This window comes from Kazachstania africana, chromosome 1 (genome assembly GCF_000304475.1).
Source record: "Kazachstania africana CBS 2517 chromosome 1, complete genome".
Lineage (NCBI taxonomy): Eukaryota > Fungi > Ascomycota > Saccharomycetes > Saccharomycetales > Saccharomycetaceae > Kazachstania > Kazachstania africana.
Window position 1 is genome coordinate 1202617 of NC_018940.1, and position 23028 is coordinate 1225644.

Genomic DNA, 23028 nt, shown 5'->3' on the forward strand with positions numbered 1-23028 from the left:
GAAAAGCAGTTATCAGAAATCATCTTACAAATCTCGAAAAGATTTAACATCGCCTAAAATGCCATCTACGAAAGTGGAACTTAAACTAGCACCACCCATTAATGGAGAATTCTATGGTAGTGAGGATCAAATAAGTGGAGAAGTGAATTTAAAGCTAGAAAAATCATTGCCTATAAAGAAAATTTCTGTGAAATTACATGGTTTTGCACAGACGATTACTACTATCGACAATGAATATATTATGGGGCAAAATGGGTTATTAACTCCTGGGTTTGAAAATCGTTCATACCATACCTTAATTACTGCTGAAGAAAGGGTTTTCCCTCCCGATAATGTTTGGGATGCCTTAAATGGTTCTACTAAGCCCTTCAAAGTGAATCCAGGACAATATCATTATACCTTCAAATTTGATAAACTGAAAAATAAGAAGCCTAAATGTCTCAAGACACATAAGAAAGAAATGGTCTACTTTAACAAGAGGAGAACGGCCAAGATGCCACCTAGCTTTAATAATCTGTGGAAGGAATTAAACAGAATCGATAATTTAGATCTTTATTTCTATTCCTTTGGTAAAGTCATTTATGTAGTGGAAGTATTAGTGGAATTAGGAAAAGCCAAGACATGGTTGAAGCCGTTCGATAAATTGATTAGAGAAAGTCAACCGATCGAATATATCCCAGATATAGATGACGTCGCCTATGATGAACACGATTTGGAAACTGACACAATCAATAATATAAGTAGGCATAATTCTAACTTAACAGGTATGGATCGCTCACTTTCTAATAGATCAGGATCTAATAAGTCATTTGCAGCACAAATTCATGAAAGAAGTGTTAGCAACAGTAGCCTTTCTCAGTACAATTCTTTTCAAAAACAATTTACATCAACTGCTAGCAGTGAAAAGCTAAAGGCTATACGAAGTAGAACGAGCATTAAAGGTTTAGAAATATACAAATCTACTTTTCAAATTGGGTTGCCTGATAACGTGAGTACGCTATGGTTGGAAGTGAGGACAAAAAGCCCCGGGATAGACAAAGTGTTTAGGATGGATCCATTATTTAAGAAAGGCTGTAATAAATTTGATAATATTTTTCTTATCATTCAAAATAAAAGTAACATGAGTATTGTTAAAGACTTGAGTGTAAAACCAATTGGAATTACATTGAACTTATTTGAAACCACTACATACCTGTCGCAAGGTATTGCTAATCAGAACGTTTCTTCATTGAGATTAGTGGATTTGAAACTAGATGGTTCTGAATCTATTTTCTCAATGCAAAGTAATCTGACCAAAAAGGGCGACGATATATATGAATGTGAACTGAATTTAAAAGACCATGTACGGTTGAAAAATTTCGTATTTAATGAAGAGGACTATAGACATCGTGGGAATAGACTTTACAGTTTCAAAACCTGCTCGATAAAGAGGATTTTTGAGTTACAATTACTTGTTGATTGGGATGTGAACGGATATGCCAAACAAACTGAAGTAATTATTGATTCAATGCAAGTTTTTGCACAATTAAATAATATACATGAGGATAACTATCTACCAAGATATATCGAACCACCAAATTACAACGACTTAAAGTAGTCGCCGTGTAAGAATACAAAGTTGCATAAGAATAGTTAATTAAAGTGTAATAGTTTTATACCAATGAAAAAATGGAATACAAACATAAATAAAAAGAACTATTATTTATCTATATACTAGTAGATACCGTGTCAAAGAGATAGTTTCAAAAAAATGGCGTTCATGAGTTGGGGATGGGTATATCAAAATTAGATGAATAAAGCGGCAGCAGCTAATAACCATGAAGATTGTAAGAAGCTGGCAGCATTGTCAGTTTGAGTGTCGACAGAAACGGTGGAAGATGAAGAGGCGGAGATAACTGCTGAAGTAGTAGAAGTAGCAGCGGTGGTAGTTGATGAGGTAGATGAGGAAGTAACTTGAACAGAGGAAGTAGCTTGAACAGAGGAAGTAGCTTGAACAGAGGAAGTAGCTTGAACAGAGAAAGTAGCTTGAACAGAGGAAGTAGCTTGAACAGAGGAAGTAGCTTGAACAGAGGAAGTAGCTTCAGCAGAAGAAGTAGCTTCAACAGAAGAAGAGGCCTCGATAGAAGAAGCAGCAGAAGAAGAAGAGGAAGAACTACCTAAGGAGTATCCTTGTTCTGAACATGTGCTTTCAAAAGAAGAGTAAGCACTGTCTGCATTACCATTTGGACAAATAGAGTTCAAACAGCTTTCAATAGAGGAGTTTTCGATACCACAGAGACATTCGACATCACTTAAAGTGGAACAGCTGGAAGAAGCCTTAGTGACTTGGGCGACACAAGCCAACAAACATGCTGGAGGGGTAGCTAAGACGTTCTTAGATAATAAGGCTAGAGATAAAGCAGTAGAAGCGAGAGTGGAGAAACGCATTTGATCTTATTTGTGTGTATTTCTTTGACTTTAGGCTTTATTTTGAACGAACAATCAAGGTTCTCGAGACTGACAGTTTTTCAAATCTGTATATATATATATATATGTAAAACTCAGTTTCCTATAAAATCTGATTATTCTATAAATAAACAGCAGCTGCTTTCTCGAGGTTGTCTGACGAAAAAACAGAAAAGAAATTTTTCCTCGGCACTGTTTTCTTGCTTTTTTGAGAAGTGCCTGAACCCTCCGAAAGGGGAAACTGTTTCTGGAAGAGGACAAGTCTACGGGGACTGTGTATGCGGTGTGCTGATGCTAGGTGTCTTCGAATTGCCTAAACAGGAAGGAGTATATAGGCCTCGAGAAACCAGATTGGCATTGTGCTCTCGCAATACGAAGTGTCTTGAGAATTGCTTTTGAATGGATGGATGGTGGAGCTGTTCTCGACAACAGATACGGTCAGGAATGAGGTCTGTCCTTGGCAAGGCTAGCAGTGGCATCGCTGGATAGCGGCGGAACGTCCACATCTGGCCTTAAATTGTTGTCCTTTCTGAGTTGATCAACCACGATCGGTTGAAAGAATTTCGCACCCATGTAGACACTGGCTACCGTCACTATACTAACTGCGAATGCACCGTATCCTCTAACTCTTGGCATCGCTTTTGTGAGGATTTTCAGCTACCATTGCATTTTATATGATACCAATAGCATGCTTTGGGTCCTTTTTTTCTCTTTCTCGATATTCGGATTGTATGGCATCATCGAATTTCGAACGTTCGAAAAAAAGATATCCCAATGACTCTCTTGAACATATATATATATATATATATATATACTAGGATATTGTAATCAGCCTATTAAAGAGTATCCACATCGCTTATCACAGTACTCAAAAAAGGAATACTATTTCTACTATATACAGTCATTCTGCTCTCAAAGTCCCTTCGTCTCTCTTTTCTTCTTTTTATGAGCATTGCTTTAATCTCTTCTGCAATTAGACACAACTTAATAGCATCCACTACAAGAGTCATTCTACCCGCAACCTTATCAATCTTAGTCAGAAGAATTCCACACAAATTATATTCTACAAATATGCATCATTCATACAAAGATTTCAAACTGAATTTCATTAAACCTGATTTAGATGATAGATCCTACCGTTTCATTAAATTACCAAATAACTTAAAAGCGTTAGTAATCCAAGATCCCACTGCTGATAAGGCAGCAGCTGCATTAGATGTTAATATAGGTGCTTTTGAAGATCCAGAACATTTACCGGGTTTGGCCCACTTTTGTGAACATTTATTATTCATGGGTTCAGAGAAATTTCCTGATGAAAATGAGTATTCAAGTTTCTTAAGTAAGCATGGTGGTTCTTCTAACGCTTACACAAGTTCCTTAAACACAAATTACTATTTCGAAGTTAATCATGAACATCTTTATAACGCCTTAGACAGATTTTCAGGTTTTTTCACTTGTCCATTATTTAATAAAGGCTCAACTGACAAAGAAATTAGCGCTGTAGATAGTGAAAATAAAAAAAATTTACAAAATGATGTTTGGAGAATCTATCAATTGGATAAATCATTATCTAATTTACAACATCCTTATCATAAATTTTCCACTGGTAATCTGATAACTTTAGGTGAAAATCCCAAGTCATTGAATCTAAATATAAGAGATGAATTATTAAAATTTTACTATCATTCTTATTCAGCAAATTTAATGAAGCTTTGTATAATCGGTAGAGAGGATTTGGATACCCTATCGAACTGGGCGTACAAACTTTTCAAAGATGTAAGGAATACAAATCGTGCATTACCTGAATACAGTTCCAAAATTTTGAATGAAACCCATTTACAGAAAATTATCCAAGTTAAACCTGTCAAAGAATTAAGAAAACTTGAAATTTCCTTTATGGTTCCCGACATGGATAGACATTGGCAATCAAAACCACCACACCTATTAAGCCATCTTATTGGTCATGAAGGCTCAGGCTCTCTGTTGGCTTACCTTAAGGCAAAAGGATGGGCTAATGAACTATCAGCAGGAGGTCATACAGTTTCTAAGGATAACGCATTTTTCTCAATTGACGTCGAGCTAACTAAAGATGGGTTAGAAAGCTATAAAGAAGTCGTCCATTCAATCTTCCAATACATCGAAATGTTGAGAAATTCGTTACCACAAGATTGGATCTTTGTTGAACTTCAAAATATTTCCAGGGCAAATTTCAAATTCAAACAAAAGGGTAACCCAGCAAGTACCGTTTCAGCTTTAGCAAGATTGTTAGAAAAGGAATACATTCCTGTAGAAAATATTTTAAGCACAAATGTTTTCACGAAAGATGAACCTCAAACTTTAATGAACTACGTTCAATCTTTAACTCTAGAAAATTCCCGTATAACGTTAATCTCTCAAGATTTAGAGACTGATTCAAATGAAAAATGGTATAAAACAGACTATAAAGTCATCAATTACCCAGAAGATATGAGAAAGAAATGCAAGAGCCCTGGTTTAAATACTCAATTGCGTTTACCAAGACCAAACGAATTTGTTGCCAATAACTTCTTAGTTGATAAATTAGAAAGTGTTACTCCATCAGAAGAACCGCTTTTACTCAAAGATACTAAGCTGAGTAAGCTATGGTTTAAAAAAGATGACAGATTTTGGCAACCAAGAGGCTACATATATGTCTCTCTAAAATTACCCCATACTCACGCAAGTGTACTAAACAGTATGTTATCTACTATTTATGTTCAGTTGGCTAATGATTTCTTAAAGGACCTACAATACGATGCTTCCTGTGCTAATCTGAACCTGTCATTTGTCAAGACTAATCAAGGCCTAGACATCACATTATCTGGTTTTAATGATAAATTAGTCACTCTTATGACTAGATTTTTACAAGGTGTCAAAGATTTCAAACCTACAGAAGAAAGATTCAAAATTTTCAAGGACAAGACTACTCAACATCTAAAGAATCTTCTCTACGAAGTGCCGTATTCCCAAATATCTGGTGTTTATAACTCTTTAATCAACGAAAGATCATGGTCAGTAGAAGAGAAATTGAATGTAGTTGAACACATTACATTTGAGCAATTACTTGCTTTTATCCCTACTGTCTTTGAGGAGCTTTACTATGAAACATTAGTACACGGAAATTTAAAATTCGAAGAGGCCATTGAGATTGAATCTCTGATCAATGACATTCTCATCACAAATGAGAATCACAATAACTTACAAGTTAAGAATAATAGGTTAAGGTCATATTTCATTCCAAAAGGTAAAACTTACAGGTTTGAGAAGGAATTAAAAGATAGCAAGAACGTGAATTCATGTATCCAGCATGTTACCCAATTAGATGTTTATAACGAAGAATTATCTGCTTTGAGTGGATTATTTGCCCAAATGATTCATGAACCATGCTTCGATACACTAAGAACAAAAGAGCAACTAGGTTATGTAGTCTTTAGTTCAAGTTTGAATAATCATGGTACTGCAAATATTAGAATTTTGGTACAATCTGAACATACAACACCATATCTGGAATGGAGAATCGAGGAATTCTACTCTAAATTTGGCGCAATTCTAAAAGACATGTCAGAAGAAGATTTTGATAAACATAAGGATGCCCTATGCAAGAGCTTGCTACAGAAGTATAAGAATATGGGTGAAGAAAGCTCAAGATACACTGCTGCCATCTATTTGGGTGATTACAATTTCACGCATCGTCAAAAGAAGGCAAGACTAGTTAAAGCTTTGTCAAAAGAACAATTAATCGAATTTTACGACAACTATATTGTAGGTGAAAATGCTGCAAGATTGGTTATTCATTTGAAATCTGCGGTTGTCAGTAGTGATTTAAGGGAAGAGGAGCTAGACTCTACCAAATATCCAAAGGGTAAACTGATTGAAGATGTAGGGAAATTTAAATCCGAATTGTTTGTTGCTCCTGTACGTCAGCCGTTAAAGGATTTTGAAGTATATAAACAAGAAAATTAGATAATTTTTTTATGCTGTAATTTAGTAATGACAAGTTCTAATTTTGCTTACTTTGAACAAAGCATTCAAAAAAGTTATAAGAGGTGAAAAAAAAAATGTAGACTATCTTTCGACATCCCAAGTCCATCACTCTCGTTAAGAGCACACAGACAACGGACTTCCTATCCTGTCCAAAAAACATAACTTGATCTTGGAAGCTAGCATCTCAATCTTGTTGAAATACTGGCAATTAGCAACTGTTTGATGACAGATCAGCCAACTGTGGCATTGCTTCCGTTAAATTGTTTTGATTCACCCTTTTTAAAAAAAAATAAGTAATAGAGAAACCAACAAACGACAATGGCTCATATATAAATTCTCGTTGACCTTTATATATAAAATTTTTCGAAAAATCTTCAAAATGAAAGCCGGGTACGCTTATCGGGGAAAAAAAAAAGTTAGGTCCAAACTGTATAGTTAAATTCAGTAGTAATACTGTAACAAAGGCAGTTAAGCGAGTTAAGTATCCATTCATGTTTAAACATAAATCTTTACATAAATTATTTATACAGAAGATAAAGTTAAAAACTTGATAAAATCAATGAAAATAAACGAGTTGATTTGTTTATCTGTACTTGTGGAAACCGATGTCGTTAGCTCTTTCTCTGAAACATTGACGACAGATGTTTAAGTCGTACTTTCTGATTAGACCAGAGTGGGAAGAACAGACACGACATTGACGGGAACCTTTACCGTATCTTCTTGGGTGGGAGAACCAAACGTTTTCGTGAGCCATTTTATCTAATTCATAAAATAGAAATGTTAGTAAACTTGATTTCTTGATAAGTAATAGTAAGGTGGCCAATTGGAATAATCTTAATCATCAAAAGGGTCGTATAGGAACATGAATCTTGTAATAGATCTTCTTTAATTAAATAACAGATCATATATGCGGAGCTATGCAAAAAGACATCAATTTTCGACCTGTTACAGCCCATAGATATGTGGATTTTGCAGATTTCAAAACCTCTTAGGGAACCTCAGTAAAAATATGGAATTTAATGGTATAATATTACGACTAGAAAAATAAAATTATCTCAAAACATGCTCTTTAGACTTTGCACTAACTTCTATAGGACTTTCCAATAAAATATCAATAGATATGCCTTATTCCACCCTACTCAGATCACTCAAATATGCACATACATTAATGTATAGTCTCTTACTAGTTTATCTTGAAAATACCTGATAATTAACCTATCTTTTTCATATATCATCAACTATAGTGTAAGCTGGTAAGAGATTCGGGCTTCCGCTGGAAGGTGTATCCGCCCCAGTGCCCAGCATGTTCTCCCTAACTCACATCCGGTCTCCACCTAAGCTGGGCCCAGTCACAGGGAATGGCCTGACAAATCTGGACGTTGCCCAATGGGAGTCAGCCACGGTCGCGTCGTTCCAACCATCAGCTAAACGCGAGAATTCTTTGAAATTTTTCATTTGGAAATGTTTGAAAAGTTTTTCATTTTTTTTGTTGACAAATATAAATGTACGGATGGTGGAGAAGGTAAGGATGTTGGATGCAGTCAAACGAGATTGCTATTTTTTTTTTCAGATATTGAAAAATTTTTTGAAATTGCACGATGAGCATCTTATTATGAAAGAAAGTTAAGTACGATTACATCAACAGGTATTAGATTCGAGAACATCGCTAATAATGGCTGGATATTCCCATAGATCATCACTTAAAAGGGGACATAAGCCTTTCAAGTCTAAGCATGCTAGTAAAGGTGCTTTAAAGAGAATACATAAAGGTAAAGTCGAAAAAGACATTGCCAATAACAAACAAATCAAAGGTACATCCAAGTTACAGCGTAAAAACAAAGCTAAGCAATTGAAGGTACAGAAAATGATGACATCCTTAGAAAGCAGAAAACTGTTTGAGGGTTCCAATGGTGCTGAGAAGATTGTGACCATCATTCCATTAACTGCGGATGTTGATTCATCTGATATAGTCAGAAAACTTATGGTTTCAGCCGATTTAGAAATGGAGAACTTACCATTCATGTCAGAGGAAGGAAATGTGGCAAGTATAAGAAATTACCAAATAAAGAAATTCAAGAGTACTTTGAAGATAATTGTTCCAGATATGTCAAATTTTTTAAATATTTTGGATTGTGCCAAAATTGCCGATTTTGTAGTTTTTGGTTTAAGTGGAACCTCTGAAGTGGACCAGGAATTTGGTGAGCAAATTATCCGTGCCTTAGAGTTACAAGGTATTTCCTCGTACATCGGCGTTGTTCCAAATCTATCAAAAGTTCATCCTAAGGAGAAATTCCAGCTAGATGTTAAACAATCTTTAGAAAGTTATTTTAGACATTTTTTTCCTAATGAGGACCATGTCTACAACCTTGAGAAACCATCTGACAGCTTGATTGTACTAAGAACTTTATGTCAAAAGCTCCCCCGTCCTGTGACGTGGAGAGATAACAGGGGTTATTTAGTAGCTGAAAATGTCGACTATAATGAAATTTCACCAGAGGCTGGCCATTTAGTTGTCCAAGGTACTGTTCGTGGTATTGGATTCCACGCAAATAGACTAGTTCATGTTCCAGGCCTTGGTGACTTCCAAGTTTCTAGAATTGAAAAGATCAGTGCATCTCAAAGGAAAAAGACAAACCCTGATGAACTAGGTTTAGATCTCAACAACACTTTTGAATCCAATGAAAATAGGGATGACTTGGAGGAATATGCTCCGGCTGATTTAGAAATGGAAGAATGGTCTGACGCAGAGGATTTTGCATATGATAACTTGAGATCAGCAAGGTATGATGACCATGGGTATATTCAAAGAAGCGATGAAACAGATAAATCTGCCGAAGTTCCAAAAGGTACATCTGAGTACCAGGCCAAATGGTACCTAAATGATGTTATACAACCTCTCAGTGACGAAGAAGTGGAAGAGCAAGAAGATATGATGTCAGATGATGATTTGTTGGAGGATGAATACCAAGCCAGAGATGCAAACTTCGAAGATGAGGAAGTTAATGATGAAAACGAAGATATGTTTGTGGAACTATCCCCAGAGGAAGAAGAGCGCCAACTTAATGAATATAGGGCATTAGAAGATGAAGATCGAGAATTTCCTGACGAAATAGAATTAAATCCAGCTGAATCGGCTATTGAAGGTTTGAAAAGATACAGAGGGTTGAAAAACTTATACAACTGTATGTGGGACGTTGATGAAAAAGACCCAGAATGCCCACCAGAATGGAAACGCTTATTAAGAATCGGTAACTATAAATATACTCGTAATAGAGTATTGAAAGAGGCATCTAAAACAGCTCAGGTAATGGCTGGTGACCGTGTTAGAATATATATCGCATTCCCAAAGAATTTACTTGAACAAATTAAGGATCCACAACAAGTTCTATTTGCTATTTACGGTTTGCTTGCGCATGAGCATAAGAACACAATGGCCAACTTCACCCTACAAAGATGGGAAGAATACGATAAACCGGTACCAGCTGAGGAACCATTGGTTGTGCAATATGGTATTAGAAGATATACTATTCAACCTCTATTCTCTGCAGATGCTAATTCGAGTAATAATGTACACAAGTTTGATAAATTCTTGCATCCAGATACAAGGTCAGTCGCGACATGTATTGCTCCTGTTGACTTTACACAATCTCCAGCTATTTTCTTTAAACCGTCTTCAAGCGATGTAAAGGGTCTAGAACTGGTGGGCCATGGTACTTTCATGAACGCAGACCACACAAGAGTTTTGGCCAAGAGAGCTATATTGACTGGTCACCCTTTCAGATTTCACAGAAATGTTGTTACTGTTCGTTACATGTTTTTCAGACCAGAAGATGTCGAATGGTTCAAGTCCATTCCATTATTCACCAAATCAGGAAGATCTGGTTTTATCAAAGAAAGTCTTGGTACCCATGGTTACTTCAAAGCAACATTTGATGGTAAATTATCCGCACAAGATGTTGTCGCTATGTCATTATTCAAGCGTATGTGGCCAAAAGCTTCATCGCCTTGGAATAATGAGAGTTATTAAAGAAACTTTTATTCAATTCAATATCTTATATAGGCATTCACACTTTTCAACATTGTATAATAAATCCAATTTCATAATATAAATCTACTCATGTATTTTTTTGAGTGTGAGCGAAAAAATGGCATCGACTCTTTTCGTCAAAATTTAACATGTCCCCCCCATTCATAGTTTCATCTTCTCCAAATTAAGTTCCATCAAGAAAGTAGGATAGTCTTAGGGCTATTGTATTGAGGTTACTATTTATTGAAAAAACTGTCCAACGTCAGAAGTGGGAACAAAAATGAGCTCAGTAATCTTTACCTGCAATTCATGCAATATTCAATTCAAGTCTAGTGATCAGCAAAGATATCACATGAAAACAGATTGGCACAGATACAATCTGAAAAGAAGGGTTGCCGAGCTTTCACCAATTTCTGCTGATGAATTTGCCAAAAAGTTGCAAATTTCTGAGAGGGAACAAGCTGAGAATCAAGTAGATGAGTTTGGTTTTGCTATCTTAAAACCATTAAGCAATAAAAAACATTCCAAGAAGCATAATGGATTGCCGAACCTTCGTGGTATCGTAAGTGATACCGATTCTATTGTCACAGACGATGAGTTCCAATTGGTTAGAACTATTTCTGCAGCAGAATCGACAGGTTCACAAGTTTCTGTCAAGACTAATGAAACTAGGGACACTAACACCGATTTTGGTGAGGATACTGCATCTGACTATGGGTTTACCAGCGACTCTACATATACTTCCGATCTCGAAGTGAACGTTCCGTCTGAAGAAGAAGGGGATGGATATTTTGATCCCTCTTGCAAGCTCACACAGTGTATATATTGTGGGTTAGATAATAAAGAAATCGAAAGGAATGTGAAGCATATGTTCCATAATCATGGCCTATACATTCCAGAAAGAACTTATCTAGTTGATTTAGAAGCACTTCTAAAATTTTTGATCCAAAGAATTGTAGTTGACCACGGTTGTCTATGTTGCGGCTTTGAAGGGTCAAGTTTGGAAAGTATAAGGGCACACATGCATTCTAAGAGACATTGTAAGATGCCATATGAAACTAAAGAAGAGAGGGAACAATTTGCTCCTTTTTACGATTTTAGTTCATTAGAAGAACCCGAAGGCAAACCCAAAGCGGGCAAAGGTGGAAAGAAAATTCAGTTTGATGTTCCTCATGAGTATAATGAGGAAACCGTTAGCGTTGATGACACGGGTTTAGAATTGACACTACCTTCTGGAGCAAGAATTGGCCATAGATCAGGACAAAGATATTATAGGCAAAATTTACCGTCTCCACCAGAAGAATCAGAAAATAGAAGTGCTGTCACTTCGGCTGACAGAAGATTGGTTAGTGGTATTACTGAGAAACAATATAAAAAAGGTATGAAGAAAATGCAGCAACTTGAAAAGAGAGCCATTGATGATAAATTCCGTAAGGAGTCTAAAAGACTCAACTTTCAAGCTCATTACAGAGATGAATTATTACAATAAGTTACATATTACATATATATCTATATATTGCACGCATTAATCCTTCATCGAATCCACTTAACAAAGAAATAAAATTGGCTTATAGACTTTCTTATATTTCTATCCGATACTGTCGGTAATTTCTCGATCATTACTTAGTAGAGAGGAAGTTCTAAATTTTGCTGATCCTGAATCAGTTGGCTGCTCAAGGAACTGGGCAGATTCCGTGCTTTTCTCAAGCTCTGGAATAAATTGAGATTTTACTGGATTCACAGATTGGATACTGTAATCTTCCTGTGTATTGTATGTATTTCCAAAATATGGCAGAACTGACTCTGTATAATTTACGTACGCACTTTCAGGGACAGATGCAGAGACTATCATGGTAAAATAATCTATCAATTCTTGCACATGTAGTTTGCTTTGACTTACTGACCTTTGCGATACGTCTGGGTCACTCAATGAGCCCGATATGTTTCTTGCTTTATGGTACGTGCCCGGATAGACCGGTTGAGATGCCCAAATATTTACACTTGTCAACCTCTTGTTTAAAGAGTCAAAAGCTTTTGACTGAGGCAATATCATTAAGAGCCCATATAAACATTTGTACAGGAAAGGATGATTTTGAGGCTCTAATAGCTGCAATCTCATTCTTGTGAAAACAGGCGATTCAAAGAGTTGAACGAGAACGTCTAGTTGGAGCAGATCATTTAGTTTCAAGTCAAAATTGGCGTATGCCTGTATGACGGAGTATGCTAATTCATAGTTTTCAGATACAAGACATAATGAAATGACAGATATAGGGTTGTGACACCATGACTTGAATAATAAATTGAAGAACATCATATCGTCTGCACATCTTAGCTTTCTTCTCAAAGAGAACATTTCAGGTGATATTAATAAATTTGTACTCAGTATTTGAATCATCATCCTAACAAAAGTAATATCATCATAGGAAGATAAAATTGAAGAGATAACCTTAAAAACTCTTTCTGGAGGTAGACTGGTACAAACCTTTCTCACGATATTATTTGCCCTGTCCTTTAATAGTCGGGAGTCTCTTCTCAATAAATTCAAAAATTCTTCTAAAAACTTTCTCAGGTAATTATCATTGGAAGCAGAACATAAACTCTTAAGGAAGCCCATTGCCTTTTCTATAAGTTTCGAGTCTTTATCCGACAAGGATTTGAGTAAAGTCAAAAACATACTATCATTATGCTCCAGAATTTCATCTGGAGCTTTATTATAAATAAGAGACAACCAATCCAAACATGCAATCTTAGTTTCCACCTTACTATCAAAAAATTGTAAGGTCAAATTATTAACAATGGAACCATATGCAATTGGTTTATCCTTAGTTGATTTTACATATTCAGTGCACAGAAGAAGGAGTCTTTTATTTACAGTTTGGGCCAACTCAGTAATATGAGTATTTGGCTCACTTAATAGGTTCATTAATGAAGAAAGTATCTTCGGAAAGAAGGGCAAAAAATCATTAGGTGAAATTGCTAGTATGGAGGACATCCAATGCAGGGATAAAGACTGTATTTCTGGTTCTGATGAAGTCAAATTATTTACTAAAATTCTTATGATCTCTGGAAAATTCAAATGGACATCTTGGCCAGGTGTATATTCTTCACCGTTTCGTAAATCTTCTTTAAGAGTCATTTCCCTAGCAGCAGTTATACTGGGAGGATGCGAGCCAGCATCGAAATTGACAGTTTCTTGAGCAACTGGAGTATTTTCCATAGAAAGTTCTCCGAATGCAGATATTAATGACTTTTTCTTCTCTGCAATTAGCATACCATCTTCCTTTTTTGCCGGTGCTTCATTTTTCTCTTCTAAAAGTTTAAGCTGGTCATTATGTTGCTTCCTCAATTCTTCTTTTAAGGCAGATATTCTTTTAATTTCATGAAGAAGCAAGTCAATTAATGCATGTGTAACGTTTCTTACATCTTTGTGAGAGTCTCCCAGGAATACGAATAGTCCTCCTAAGAATGACGGTAAAAAGGAAATTAATTCAAGTCCCGGTGCATTCAATAAGACCTTTATCCAATCCACTAAAAACACTCTAGTGTCTGGATTTATTGCGTATATCCTCTCTGTCAGCAAGGGTATAAACTTTGGGAGTGAAAATGCCAAATTATTGTCTTGCTTATAACTTTCTTGATAAACATTACCCGTTAACGAATCTGATCGAGTAGCGAGTGGAACGTCATGTGGATCATTATTGACTATCGCTACGTAATTAGATGCTCTTTCCGCTACAATATCTTTGATCAATCTATCTAAAAGCTCAGCGGCACCTCTCACTGAGTTTTCAGTATCTGCACTTATCTTACAAAGTACATCGAAAATTTCGTTGAAATGGAGCAATATTTCCCCTTTAGCAATCTTTGCAATGTTATACAAACTCTCACATGCATAGAATCTAACCTGGTCATTTTGGTCACCAAAACATGCCAAAACAGGGGGTAAGATACTTCTTAAGTACTTACTAACGTCGTTGGTTCCTAGTGCAATAGCAGTAGCTGCTAAACCCATGAGACCAGCGTTTCTCGCCATTGGCTGATGTAACGCATAAGCATAGTCCCTACATAGCTCTCCAATAATACCATCGATTCTTGTGTAGTCACCTTCTTGTACACATGTCTTGACTAACTTTTCTAATTGCAAAGCAGTCGCTTTTCTCTTTTCATATAACTTATCACTCAAACCTTTTGCTATCGTCTTATCCATATTATACTGTTGTAAGAGATGAGTGACAGTCTGACTAATACCGCAGATCAGATGTTAAACTTGGTCTTGTTACCAGTTTTAACGAATACATATAAGTGATTTTTTAAGTGACGCGTAATTTCACGAAACACGATAATTCAACCATCATGTTAAGACAACTAAGACATCTTGCATTGCGAGCAAAGAGAGATGAAATATCCCGCTAACGTTATATTACTACTACTGCAAATTATACTCCGAAGACAACAGATATTGTGCCATCGTGATGTGGGTCTTAATATGGAAGATCTCAGGAAGGATCCGATAATCGACAATGAAATACTGCATGCTTTCCAATCTCACAAGCTTACGAGACTATATGCCCCTGACATCGAAGCAATGACACTACGAGGACTCAAATCGCTAGCAGCAGATGTGTTTAGTGAAGGCATCCCATCTGAAGACGAAGAACATTCCAAAGAGACTGTCGACATACTGGACCTGGCAAATTACTATTACAATCTTCGTATCGAGGAACTAGAAAATCAACTACCCAAATTGAAAGAGGAGTTGCTGCAAAAACTGCAGAACTAGTCAAACCAACCCGCCCATTGCTGAAGCCAACCAACAGTCTTCAACTTTTAAAAGCGATGAGCTGTGCAAGTCATGGTCAACGACGGAGACGTTGAAATTTTTTTTTTGGCAGATGGAAAAATTAGTAATTGAATATCATCTCATCTCTGATTTTATATAGGCTTTAAGTATCCTTTTGGTAGATCAGGTACCATTTAACTTTTAATACACATTCGTGCTTATAGTCTGACAGATATATTTGCTGGTAAGCGGATATGCGTAATTTAATTACACTAAATAGGGGTGTGTTTAAGCCTTTGCCCTCAGAAAATGAAGATAATCAAGCATTAAGTTATACTCTGTTAGATACTGTATTTGATACAGTAACCGATAGCATTACCTGCGTATTGGGTGCATTGGATGTTGGTTTGATTGAAGTCCAACAATACATGAAAAATGGTTCCAAAAATATACTAGCACTCTTCAATATTGAAACATTTGATGATAAGTTATTATCATTCATGCATTTTGCCGACACTAACCAACTAATATTCATTTTCAAACAGGGTGATATCATCTGTGCTACTTATGACGCTGTTTCATTTGACCCTCAACAGACTTTTGTGGAAATTGTCGGTTCAATTGATAATGGGATCGAAGCAGCTGAATGGTCGTACGATGAAGAAACCCTAACTCTGGTTACAACAGATCGTAACGTTGTCCTACTAAGTAAATCATTTGAACCTATCGCGGAATATCATTTGGAAACTGACGATTTGAAAATTTCTAAGCATGTTACTGTCGGATGGGGTAAGAAGGAAACCCAATTTAGAGGAAAAGGTACAAGAGCAATGGAAAGAGAGGCATTGACTAGTTTAAAGGCCTCTGGGTTGGTAGGAAATGAATTAAGGGACCCTACAATGCCATACATGGTCGACAGTGGTGAAGTTACACACATGGATAATTATGAGGTTAGTATCTCTTGGAGAGGCGATTGTGAATACTTTGCCATTTCTACTCTCGAGACAGTGGAAGATCCAGATGATGAGGACAAAACTATAAGTAGAAGAGCATTTAGGGTATTCACACGTGATGGTAAATTAGATAGTGCCTCTGAACCAGTAAATGGGATGGAACATAACCTGTCATGGAAACCTCAAGGTTCTCAAATTGCTTCGATTCAGAGAAAAACAAATATGGGTGAAGAAAATTCTTTGGATCTCATCTTCTTCGAAAGAAACGGGTTGAGACATGGTGAATTTGATACCCGTTTACCTCTGGATGAAAAAGTGAATTACTTATGCTGGAATAGTAATTCTGAGATATTGACACTTGTATTACCTGATCGGATTCAATTATGGGTTTCCAAAAATTACCATTGGTTCTTGAAACAAGAAATTTACTCCCATAATATCCAATTTGCTAAATGGCATCCAGAAAAGGAATTCACATTACTTTACGGAAACGACAATAGAGTCAATGTGGTAGATTTTGCATACAAGATGACTCAAGGTCCAACTCTAGAACCTTTTGATAATGGTACTTCTTTGGTTATCGATGGAAATATCGTAAACATCACACCTTTAGCTGTAGCTAACGTACCTCCACCAATTTACTTTAGAGATTTCCAAGTTTCAGATAATGTTACTGATGTTGCGTGTAGTTTGTCTAATGAGTTATACGCTGCCATTACCAAAGATCACCTGGTTATAGCATCGGTCTCCAGTTTTACTGATATGAAGAAAGGTCAACATCCTGTTGTTGTTTGTGAATTCCCACAATCAGAATTTGCCAGTGAACTGGACTCACTAAGACAAGTAGCTTTCATTAACGATTCTGTTGTTGGAATTTTATTAGATACTGAAACACTTTCGAGAATTGCGTTAATAGACGTACAAGATCCAGCTCAACCACACGTCCTGAATATTGTTGAAACATATGATAAAATTGTCCTTCTTAAAACTTCTTTGGATTATAACCATCTGGTATATGAAACCCGTGATGGCACTGTTGTTGAATTAGATACTGACGGTCAGCTGAACCAAATTACAAAATTTCCAGAACTTGTGCGTGACTTCAGAGTGAAAAGAGTTCATAATACTGCACATGGTGATTCAAATCAATGGGGCTCTGAGAGTTCTGAATTGGTCGCGTTTGGTATAACAGCAAATGGTAAGCTTTTTGCTAATGCAACACAGTTGACATCAGCGGTCACTTCCCTTGAAATAACAGATAGCCTGTTGTTATTTACAACTGCTCAGCATTATCTTCAGTTCGTTCATTTGAATTCTACCGAATTCAAGCCATTACCTGCAGTTGAAGCAAATGTTGAGGACGAAAGAGTTCGTGCTATTGAAAGAGGTTCTATATTAGTTTCCACTATGCCATCTAAGGCTGCGGTTACTCTACAAGCCCCACGTGGTAATTTAGAAACCATTTATCCAAGAATTATGGTGCTATCTGAGGTTCGTAAAAATATTTTGTCTAAGAAGTACAAGGAAGCTTTTATTATCTGCCGTACCCATAGAATTCATCTAGACATTTTATATGACTACGCGCCTGACCTATTTTTAGAAAATTTGAACGTATTCATTGAGCAGATTGATAGAGTTGACTATCTAAACTTGTTCATTTCCTGCCTGGTGGAAGATGATGTCACAGAGACAAAATACAAGGAGACATTGAATAGCGGAATTACAGAATCTTTTGATTATTCGCCTGCTCCATTGACAGAAATGCAAGAATATATTAAAAAGAAGTTTTTTGATGCTAGCAAGTCTAAGGTAAACAAGGTTTGTAATGCAGTTTTAGAAGTGTTACTAAGTAATGACGAGTACAAGAAGAAATATATGCAATCAATCATTACAGCTTATGCAACTCAAAATCCACAAAATTTGGAAGATGCCTTATTGCTGATTAGTTCACAAGAAGACAAGGAAGAAAAGGATGCTAGTGTCACTTATTTATGTTTCCTGCAGGACGTTAACATAATATACAAAGTTGCCTTATCTTTATATGATGTGAAGCTCGCCCTATTAGTCGCTCAAAAATCTCAAATGGACCCAAGAGAATACTTACCATTTTTACAAACTTTGCATGACTGTAAACCATTACGCAGGAAATTCATGATCGACGATTATTTGAAGAACTATGAACGTGCTTTGGGTCACTTAGTTGAGTTAGATGGAGACGAGGAGGATGCATCTGATGAGTTGCTCGATTATGTGCAAACACATGAACTTTACAGACCAGCCTTGGCAATCTTTCGGTATGAACAGGGCAAGCAAAATGTCATCTATGAAATTTTTGCAAAACATTTATTGTCAAAACAAGGATATGCTGAAGCTGGTGTTATATACGAAATGTTGAAAAACTACAAAGCTGCAATGGATGCTTATGTTTTAGGCAAAAAATGGCGTGAAGCTATGACCATCGCTGTTGAAAGGTATTCAGAAGACGTTTCTACTATAGCAGATGATCTAGTTTCGTCACTCTCTTTCGAACATAGATACGTTGATGCAGCAGATCTCCAATTACAATATTTAAAAGATATTGAAGCTGCCATGGAACTCTACTGCAAAGCGTATCAATATGATACTGCTATTCTTGTGGCTATAACACACAAGAAACCTGGACTGATTGAAACTATCGTTGATGCAGGTTTAGGCGAAGGTTTTGGTACAATAGCTGAATTGCTTGCGGACTGTAAAGGTCAAGTGAACTCCCAGCTAAGGAGACTGAGAGAACTGCGTACCAAGAAGGAGGAAGATCCTTATGCCTTTTATGGGCAGGAAGCTGAACAGGCTGATGATGTTTCGATTGCACCATCGGAAACTTCCACAAGAGACTCATTTTTCACAAGATATACAGGTAAGACAAGCGGTACCGCTAAAACAGGTGCCTCGAGAAGGACTGCTAAGAATAAGCGTCGCGAGGAGCGTAAACGTGCCAGAGGTAAAAAAGGTACTATCTATGAGGAAGAATATTTAGTTCAATCTGTCGGTAGATTAATAGATAGATTACATCAAACACAACCAGATGCCACAAGATTGATCGAAGGATTATGCAGAAGGAATATGCGTGAGCAATCCTACCAAATACAGAAAAATTTTGTTGAAGTGCAAACTCTACTAAAGGAAAATGTAAAGGAAATTTATACCATAAGTGAAAAAGACAGACAAAGAATAGACGAAAATGGCGAAGTGTATTATGTTCCTGAAATTCCTGTACCTGAAATAAAAGACTTCCCCAAGAGCAAAGTTATCGATTTTTGAAATCACATGTATTATGTAACTTTATAAATTATAACAATTTTCAAGAATATAAGTTAGAGAGGAAAAAAACCATACCAATTTTCCAAATCACATATATAACTTCCTAAATAACATACTAGTTAAAATAGTTGGAATTATTTTGTCTTTCTGGATCTCTCATTCTATGAATATTAACACCGGTGCTGTCGATATGGGCAATTTTGCCTATATCTTGGGGAGTAATGATAATGGTCTGAGTTCTCGCATTATCTTTTAGCGTTTTCACAATAAGGCCAGTACCAATCTTTCTATTAACCTGATCCATGAAAACGTCGAATTCATCTAATGCAGTAATTCTAGACCGCATTGGCGCCCATGTAGCTAGAAGGAGCGCCATCTGGGAAAAGGACTTCTCACCGCCAGACAGAGTGTCAACATCACGTTCTTCAGGATCATCTCTACTACAGGCTTTTATATCTAATAAGGCCTTCTGGAAATCAAACTTTAACATACCTTTAAAATTTCTGCGCTTCATTGAGCCAATAAAGCTGTGGTTTGCTTCGAGGCAGGTCACATACCTACGATTTTTGAAGACCTCTAAACGTTTCTCGAGCGAACTCTTTAACGTGTGTAGGGCTCTCTTTAAAAGATCATATTTTTCTTGTCCTTGTTTATACTTAGATCTTGTCTGATTGAAGAGATCAACAATTTTGTCTTGTGATAGGCCTAGATTTTGTTCACACTTACGGATTTGTCTGGTAATTTGCTCCAATTCAGTTCTGATAGCCACTTGGTCGTTTGGAAGATCCTCCTTATCTGCGTCTTCCCTTGAGCAGAACTTCGAAGCGTTTCTTACTTGACTTTCTATACCTTCCCCTAGTGATGATATATTTACTTCAATTCTTTTGATCGCTTCGGAATATGCATTAGCTTTTTCGTTATACTGCTTAATATCATCTTTAAACCTTGCAATTCTGGATTCACGATTATTGACATTTTCTTTCAGTTGCTGAAGTTCTTCGTTCGCCGTCTTGAGTGCAGTTCTGCTTTCATCATATTTCTCTTTCATGGACAAAGCCCTTCCAGTGATTTCTTCTAGATTGGTTTTGAGGAGAGCTATTGCAGCCTCATAACCAGCAATTGCCTGCTCTTGGTTTTTCCTCTCATCTTGTTTTGATGTTAAAACACCCGTATCCACAACCTTACCAATATTTATCCTTAACAGGGTAGTTCTACTGTTATTTTGTTTTATCTGCTGTCTTAAGTTACTCAGTTCCCTATCAATATCACGTAACTGAGAACGTTTCTCAGAGATTTTAGTATCATATTGATTTTTTACATTACGCAGTTCCTCCATTTCTTGATTCAAGGAATCTCTCATATAACTGCTTCCATCATCAGTGCCGGTTTTCATTTTTATTCTATCTTCATATACAATTGTATCTAACCTAAAACCACCAGTTAACTGGAAACCAGTCCTTTGATCTCTAAGTGATAGAGCCATGGTTACATTTTGAGGGCGGGCTCGTAAAAAATTCCTAGCTTCTTTATAGTCATCTATTAAGACAACCTTTTCGATCTTATTCATATCTACAAGTAAACATTCTAATTCTGGAGTAGCGAACTCGATTGCATCTACAATTGTGGGATATTGGCATCTAGCTCTGCCCGCTGAGAAGTTGAAGACATTTAATTTATATGAGATGACGGGGATATTTGCTCTCATATTGCAGGATCTCTCAATATCTCGCAAAAGTCTTTGATCTTTTTGACTAACAACAACGAAAGAGCTTAGAGAAGATGATATAGCTTTTTGAATGGCCCGAGTCCATTTGGAGAAGTCTTTCTTTATTGTGATATAATTGCCCAATGGCCCAATGGGCGGCACCTCAAATTCCCTTTGTCTTTGTTTCAGAACTTTTAACAGATATTCCATTTTTGGATCAAAATTAGATAAAAAGTTATTGTTACTTTCTACAGTTCTCTGAATTTGAATTTTTTGATTTTGAATGCTTCTTTCCAGTTGTTGCACATCTGCTTGTCGCTGTTGGACAACTTCTCTTTCCTCGTTTTGTACATCCTGTAAATTTATCGTCAATGCATTGACTTGGGTATTTAATTCTGTATTCTGCATTTCCAGGTCTGCTAGCTCTTCTCTTAGCTGATCTTTATCTCCACCCATTTCCCTACGAAAGTTCTCCTCGAGATGTGCAATAGTTTTATCCAGAGCTTCTATCTTTTTTTTGCAACTTTCAATATTTTTTTGAGCTTCAGCCTCATTGGCCTTCTTCTTTTCAAACTCAGCTCTTACATTTCTCACGGCTTCTCTGGCCAGTTGATGTTCTTGTTCCCTGTTATTTACGTTTATAACGTTTTCTTCTATCAATGCCTGTGCAGATTCATTATCAATTGTATATTTTTCAATACCTTTTTCTTTCTCATTTACTTTATTTGTAAGTTTTTCTATTTTGGTTTGGCAAGTTTTCATATCATTTTTCAGTTTTTCAACAGCTTTATAATTTTGATCAATATCCATCCACAGTGACCGCCCTTGTAGAAGCATTTTTCTTTCGTTTAAGGTACTAGTTTGATTGATTTCCTTTATCAATTTTTTGGCATCTTCATATTCAGCCTTCAACTCCCTCAATTTTTCAAGGTGTAACTTCATACTTTCTTCTGAATTCTTATGGATAACCTTTGCATGATTCAAATCATCATCAATATTCTGTAATAACGTCCCTTTCATAAACTGCATATATTTATCATGTGGGGAACCTGCAGTTAAAAATGACCTTGCTGCATCTTGAGAAAGAAAACACATTGGATTACTAATTGGAATAGAAAAGTAGTCAAGAACGCTTTGTACGTCCTTCTTCCTACTACTTATTTCTTCCCCTTCTTTCGTCTTTAGACTGAATGATGGTGGTCCATCCCTTTTCAAGGTCCTTTCTATTATAATAGTATCGCCATATACATCTGATTTATAAGAGCCAATCCTACTGTTATCCAAATATAATGTGATTTTTGCAGAATAGCTACCTTCTCGTATGAGATCTTTCAAAGACACACCTCTATTTGTCTCGCTTGCCTTGACACCTAATCCAACAGCAATAGCTGTTAAAATGGCACTTTTTCCACTACCATTGTTACCAACAATGAAATTTAGTCTGGGGCCTAGCTCCATTTCAAAGTTTTCATGACACATGAAATTTCTTAAAATAACCTTTTTAAGAGACCCAGAAGGCGACTCTTCTTGGATGCTACCCTCTTCTACTAAATCTCTCTCATTCATAGTACTAGAGTACTGCGTCATATGAGCAAAATTGTGGCGTCTTTTCTTTTGCTTTTGTCGTTTATCTTTGTCCACCTCTTCTGCAGCTAAGTTCAGTAATTCATCTTCCACCTCTTTCAAAGGCCTTTTAAAGGGCATAGTGGTAGCTGACATATAGCTTTCCAATACAAGGTACTAATACAAGGCCTATTCCGTATAACTTCTAGCCAATAATGCTACCTAATCGAGGCCCTTGCAGTGTTTATATATT

General features: G+C 36.5%; 11 protein-coding genes across 11 annotated transcripts; 6 read left to right on the plus strand and 5 right to left on the minus strand.

The window, feature by feature from the left end:
• Window positions 1-58: 58 nt before the first annotated feature.
• Window positions 59-1597, plus strand: ART10 (Art10p; the record flags this gene model as incomplete). The annotated part of the gene is made up of 1 exon (XM_003955115.1): window positions 59-1597. One exon carries the CDS (start codon window positions 59-61, stop codon window positions 1595-1597), a length of 1539 nt encoding a protein of 512 aa, XP_003955164.1.
• A 188-nt stretch (window positions 1598-1785) lies between these two features.
• On the minus strand, window positions 1786-2427 carry CCW14 (Ccw14p; the record flags this gene model as incomplete). The annotated part of the gene is made up of 1 exon (XM_003955116.1): window positions 1786-2427. One exon carries the CDS (start codon window positions 2425-2427, stop codon window positions 1786-1788), a length of 642 nt encoding a protein of 213 aa, XP_003955165.1.
• A 456-nt stretch (window positions 2428-2883) lies between these two features.
• Window positions 2884-3081, minus strand: ECM19 (Ecm19p; the record flags this gene model as incomplete). The annotated part of the gene is made up of 1 exon (XM_003955117.1): window positions 2884-3081. One exon carries the CDS (start codon window positions 3079-3081, stop codon window positions 2884-2886), a length of 198 nt encoding a protein of 65 aa, XP_003955166.1.
• Window positions 3082-3390: 309 nt separating this feature from the next.
• Window positions 3391-6426, plus strand: STE23 (metalloendopeptidase; the record flags this gene model as incomplete). Its single annotated transcript, XM_003955118.1, has 1 exon — window positions 3391-6426. One exon carries the CDS (start codon window positions 3391-3393, stop codon window positions 6424-6426), a length of 3036 nt encoding a protein of 1011 aa, XP_003955167.1.
• A 604-nt stretch (window positions 6427-7030) lies between these two features.
• RPS29A (40S ribosomal protein uS14) lies at window positions 7031-7201 on the minus strand (the record flags this gene model as incomplete). Its single annotated transcript, XM_003955119.1, has 1 exon — window positions 7031-7201. The coding sequence occupies one exon, from the start codon at window positions 7199-7201 to the stop codon at window positions 7031-7033; it is 171 nt and encodes a 56-aa protein (XP_003955168.1).
• A 918-nt stretch (window positions 7202-8119) lies between these two features.
• On the plus strand, window positions 8120-10474 carry TSR1 (small subunit rRNA maturation protein TSR1; the record flags this gene model as incomplete). The annotated part of the gene is made up of 1 exon (XM_003955120.1): window positions 8120-10474. One exon carries the CDS (start codon window positions 8120-8122, stop codon window positions 10472-10474), a length of 2355 nt encoding a protein of 784 aa, XP_003955169.1.
• Window positions 10475-10754: 280 nt separating this feature from the next.
• Window positions 10755-11963, plus strand: REH1 (Reh1p; the record flags this gene model as incomplete). The annotated part of the gene is made up of 1 exon (XM_003955121.1): window positions 10755-11963. The coding sequence occupies one exon, from the start codon at window positions 10755-10757 to the stop codon at window positions 11961-11963; it is 1209 nt and encodes a 402-aa protein (XP_003955170.1).
• Window positions 11964-12062: 99 nt separating this feature from the next.
• VAC14 (Vac14p) lies at window positions 12063-14681 on the minus strand (the record flags this gene model as incomplete). The annotated part of the gene is made up of 1 exon (XM_003955122.1): window positions 12063-14681. One exon carries the CDS (start codon window positions 14679-14681, stop codon window positions 12063-12065), a length of 2619 nt encoding a protein of 872 aa, XP_003955171.1.
• A 189-nt stretch (window positions 14682-14870) lies between these two features.
• Window positions 14871-15254, plus strand: SWC7 (Swc7p; the record flags this gene model as incomplete). Its single annotated transcript, XM_003955123.1, has 1 exon — window positions 14871-15254. One exon carries the CDS (start codon window positions 14871-14873, stop codon window positions 15252-15254), a length of 384 nt encoding a protein of 127 aa, XP_003955172.1.
• Window positions 15255-15508: 254 nt separating this feature from the next.
• On the plus strand, window positions 15509-19507 carry IKI3 (Elongator subunit IKI3; the record flags this gene model as incomplete). The annotated part of the gene is made up of 1 exon (XM_003955124.1): window positions 15509-19507. The coding sequence occupies one exon, from the start codon at window positions 15509-15511 to the stop codon at window positions 19505-19507; it is 3999 nt and encodes a 1332-aa protein (XP_003955173.1).
• A 115-nt stretch (window positions 19508-19622) lies between these two features.
• SMC6 (DNA repair protein SMC6) lies at window positions 19623-22931 on the minus strand (the record flags this gene model as incomplete). Its single annotated transcript, XM_003955125.1, has 1 exon — window positions 19623-22931. The coding sequence occupies one exon, from the start codon at window positions 22929-22931 to the stop codon at window positions 19623-19625; it is 3309 nt and encodes a 1102-aa protein (XP_003955174.1).
• Window positions 22932-23028: the final 97 nt, after the last annotated feature.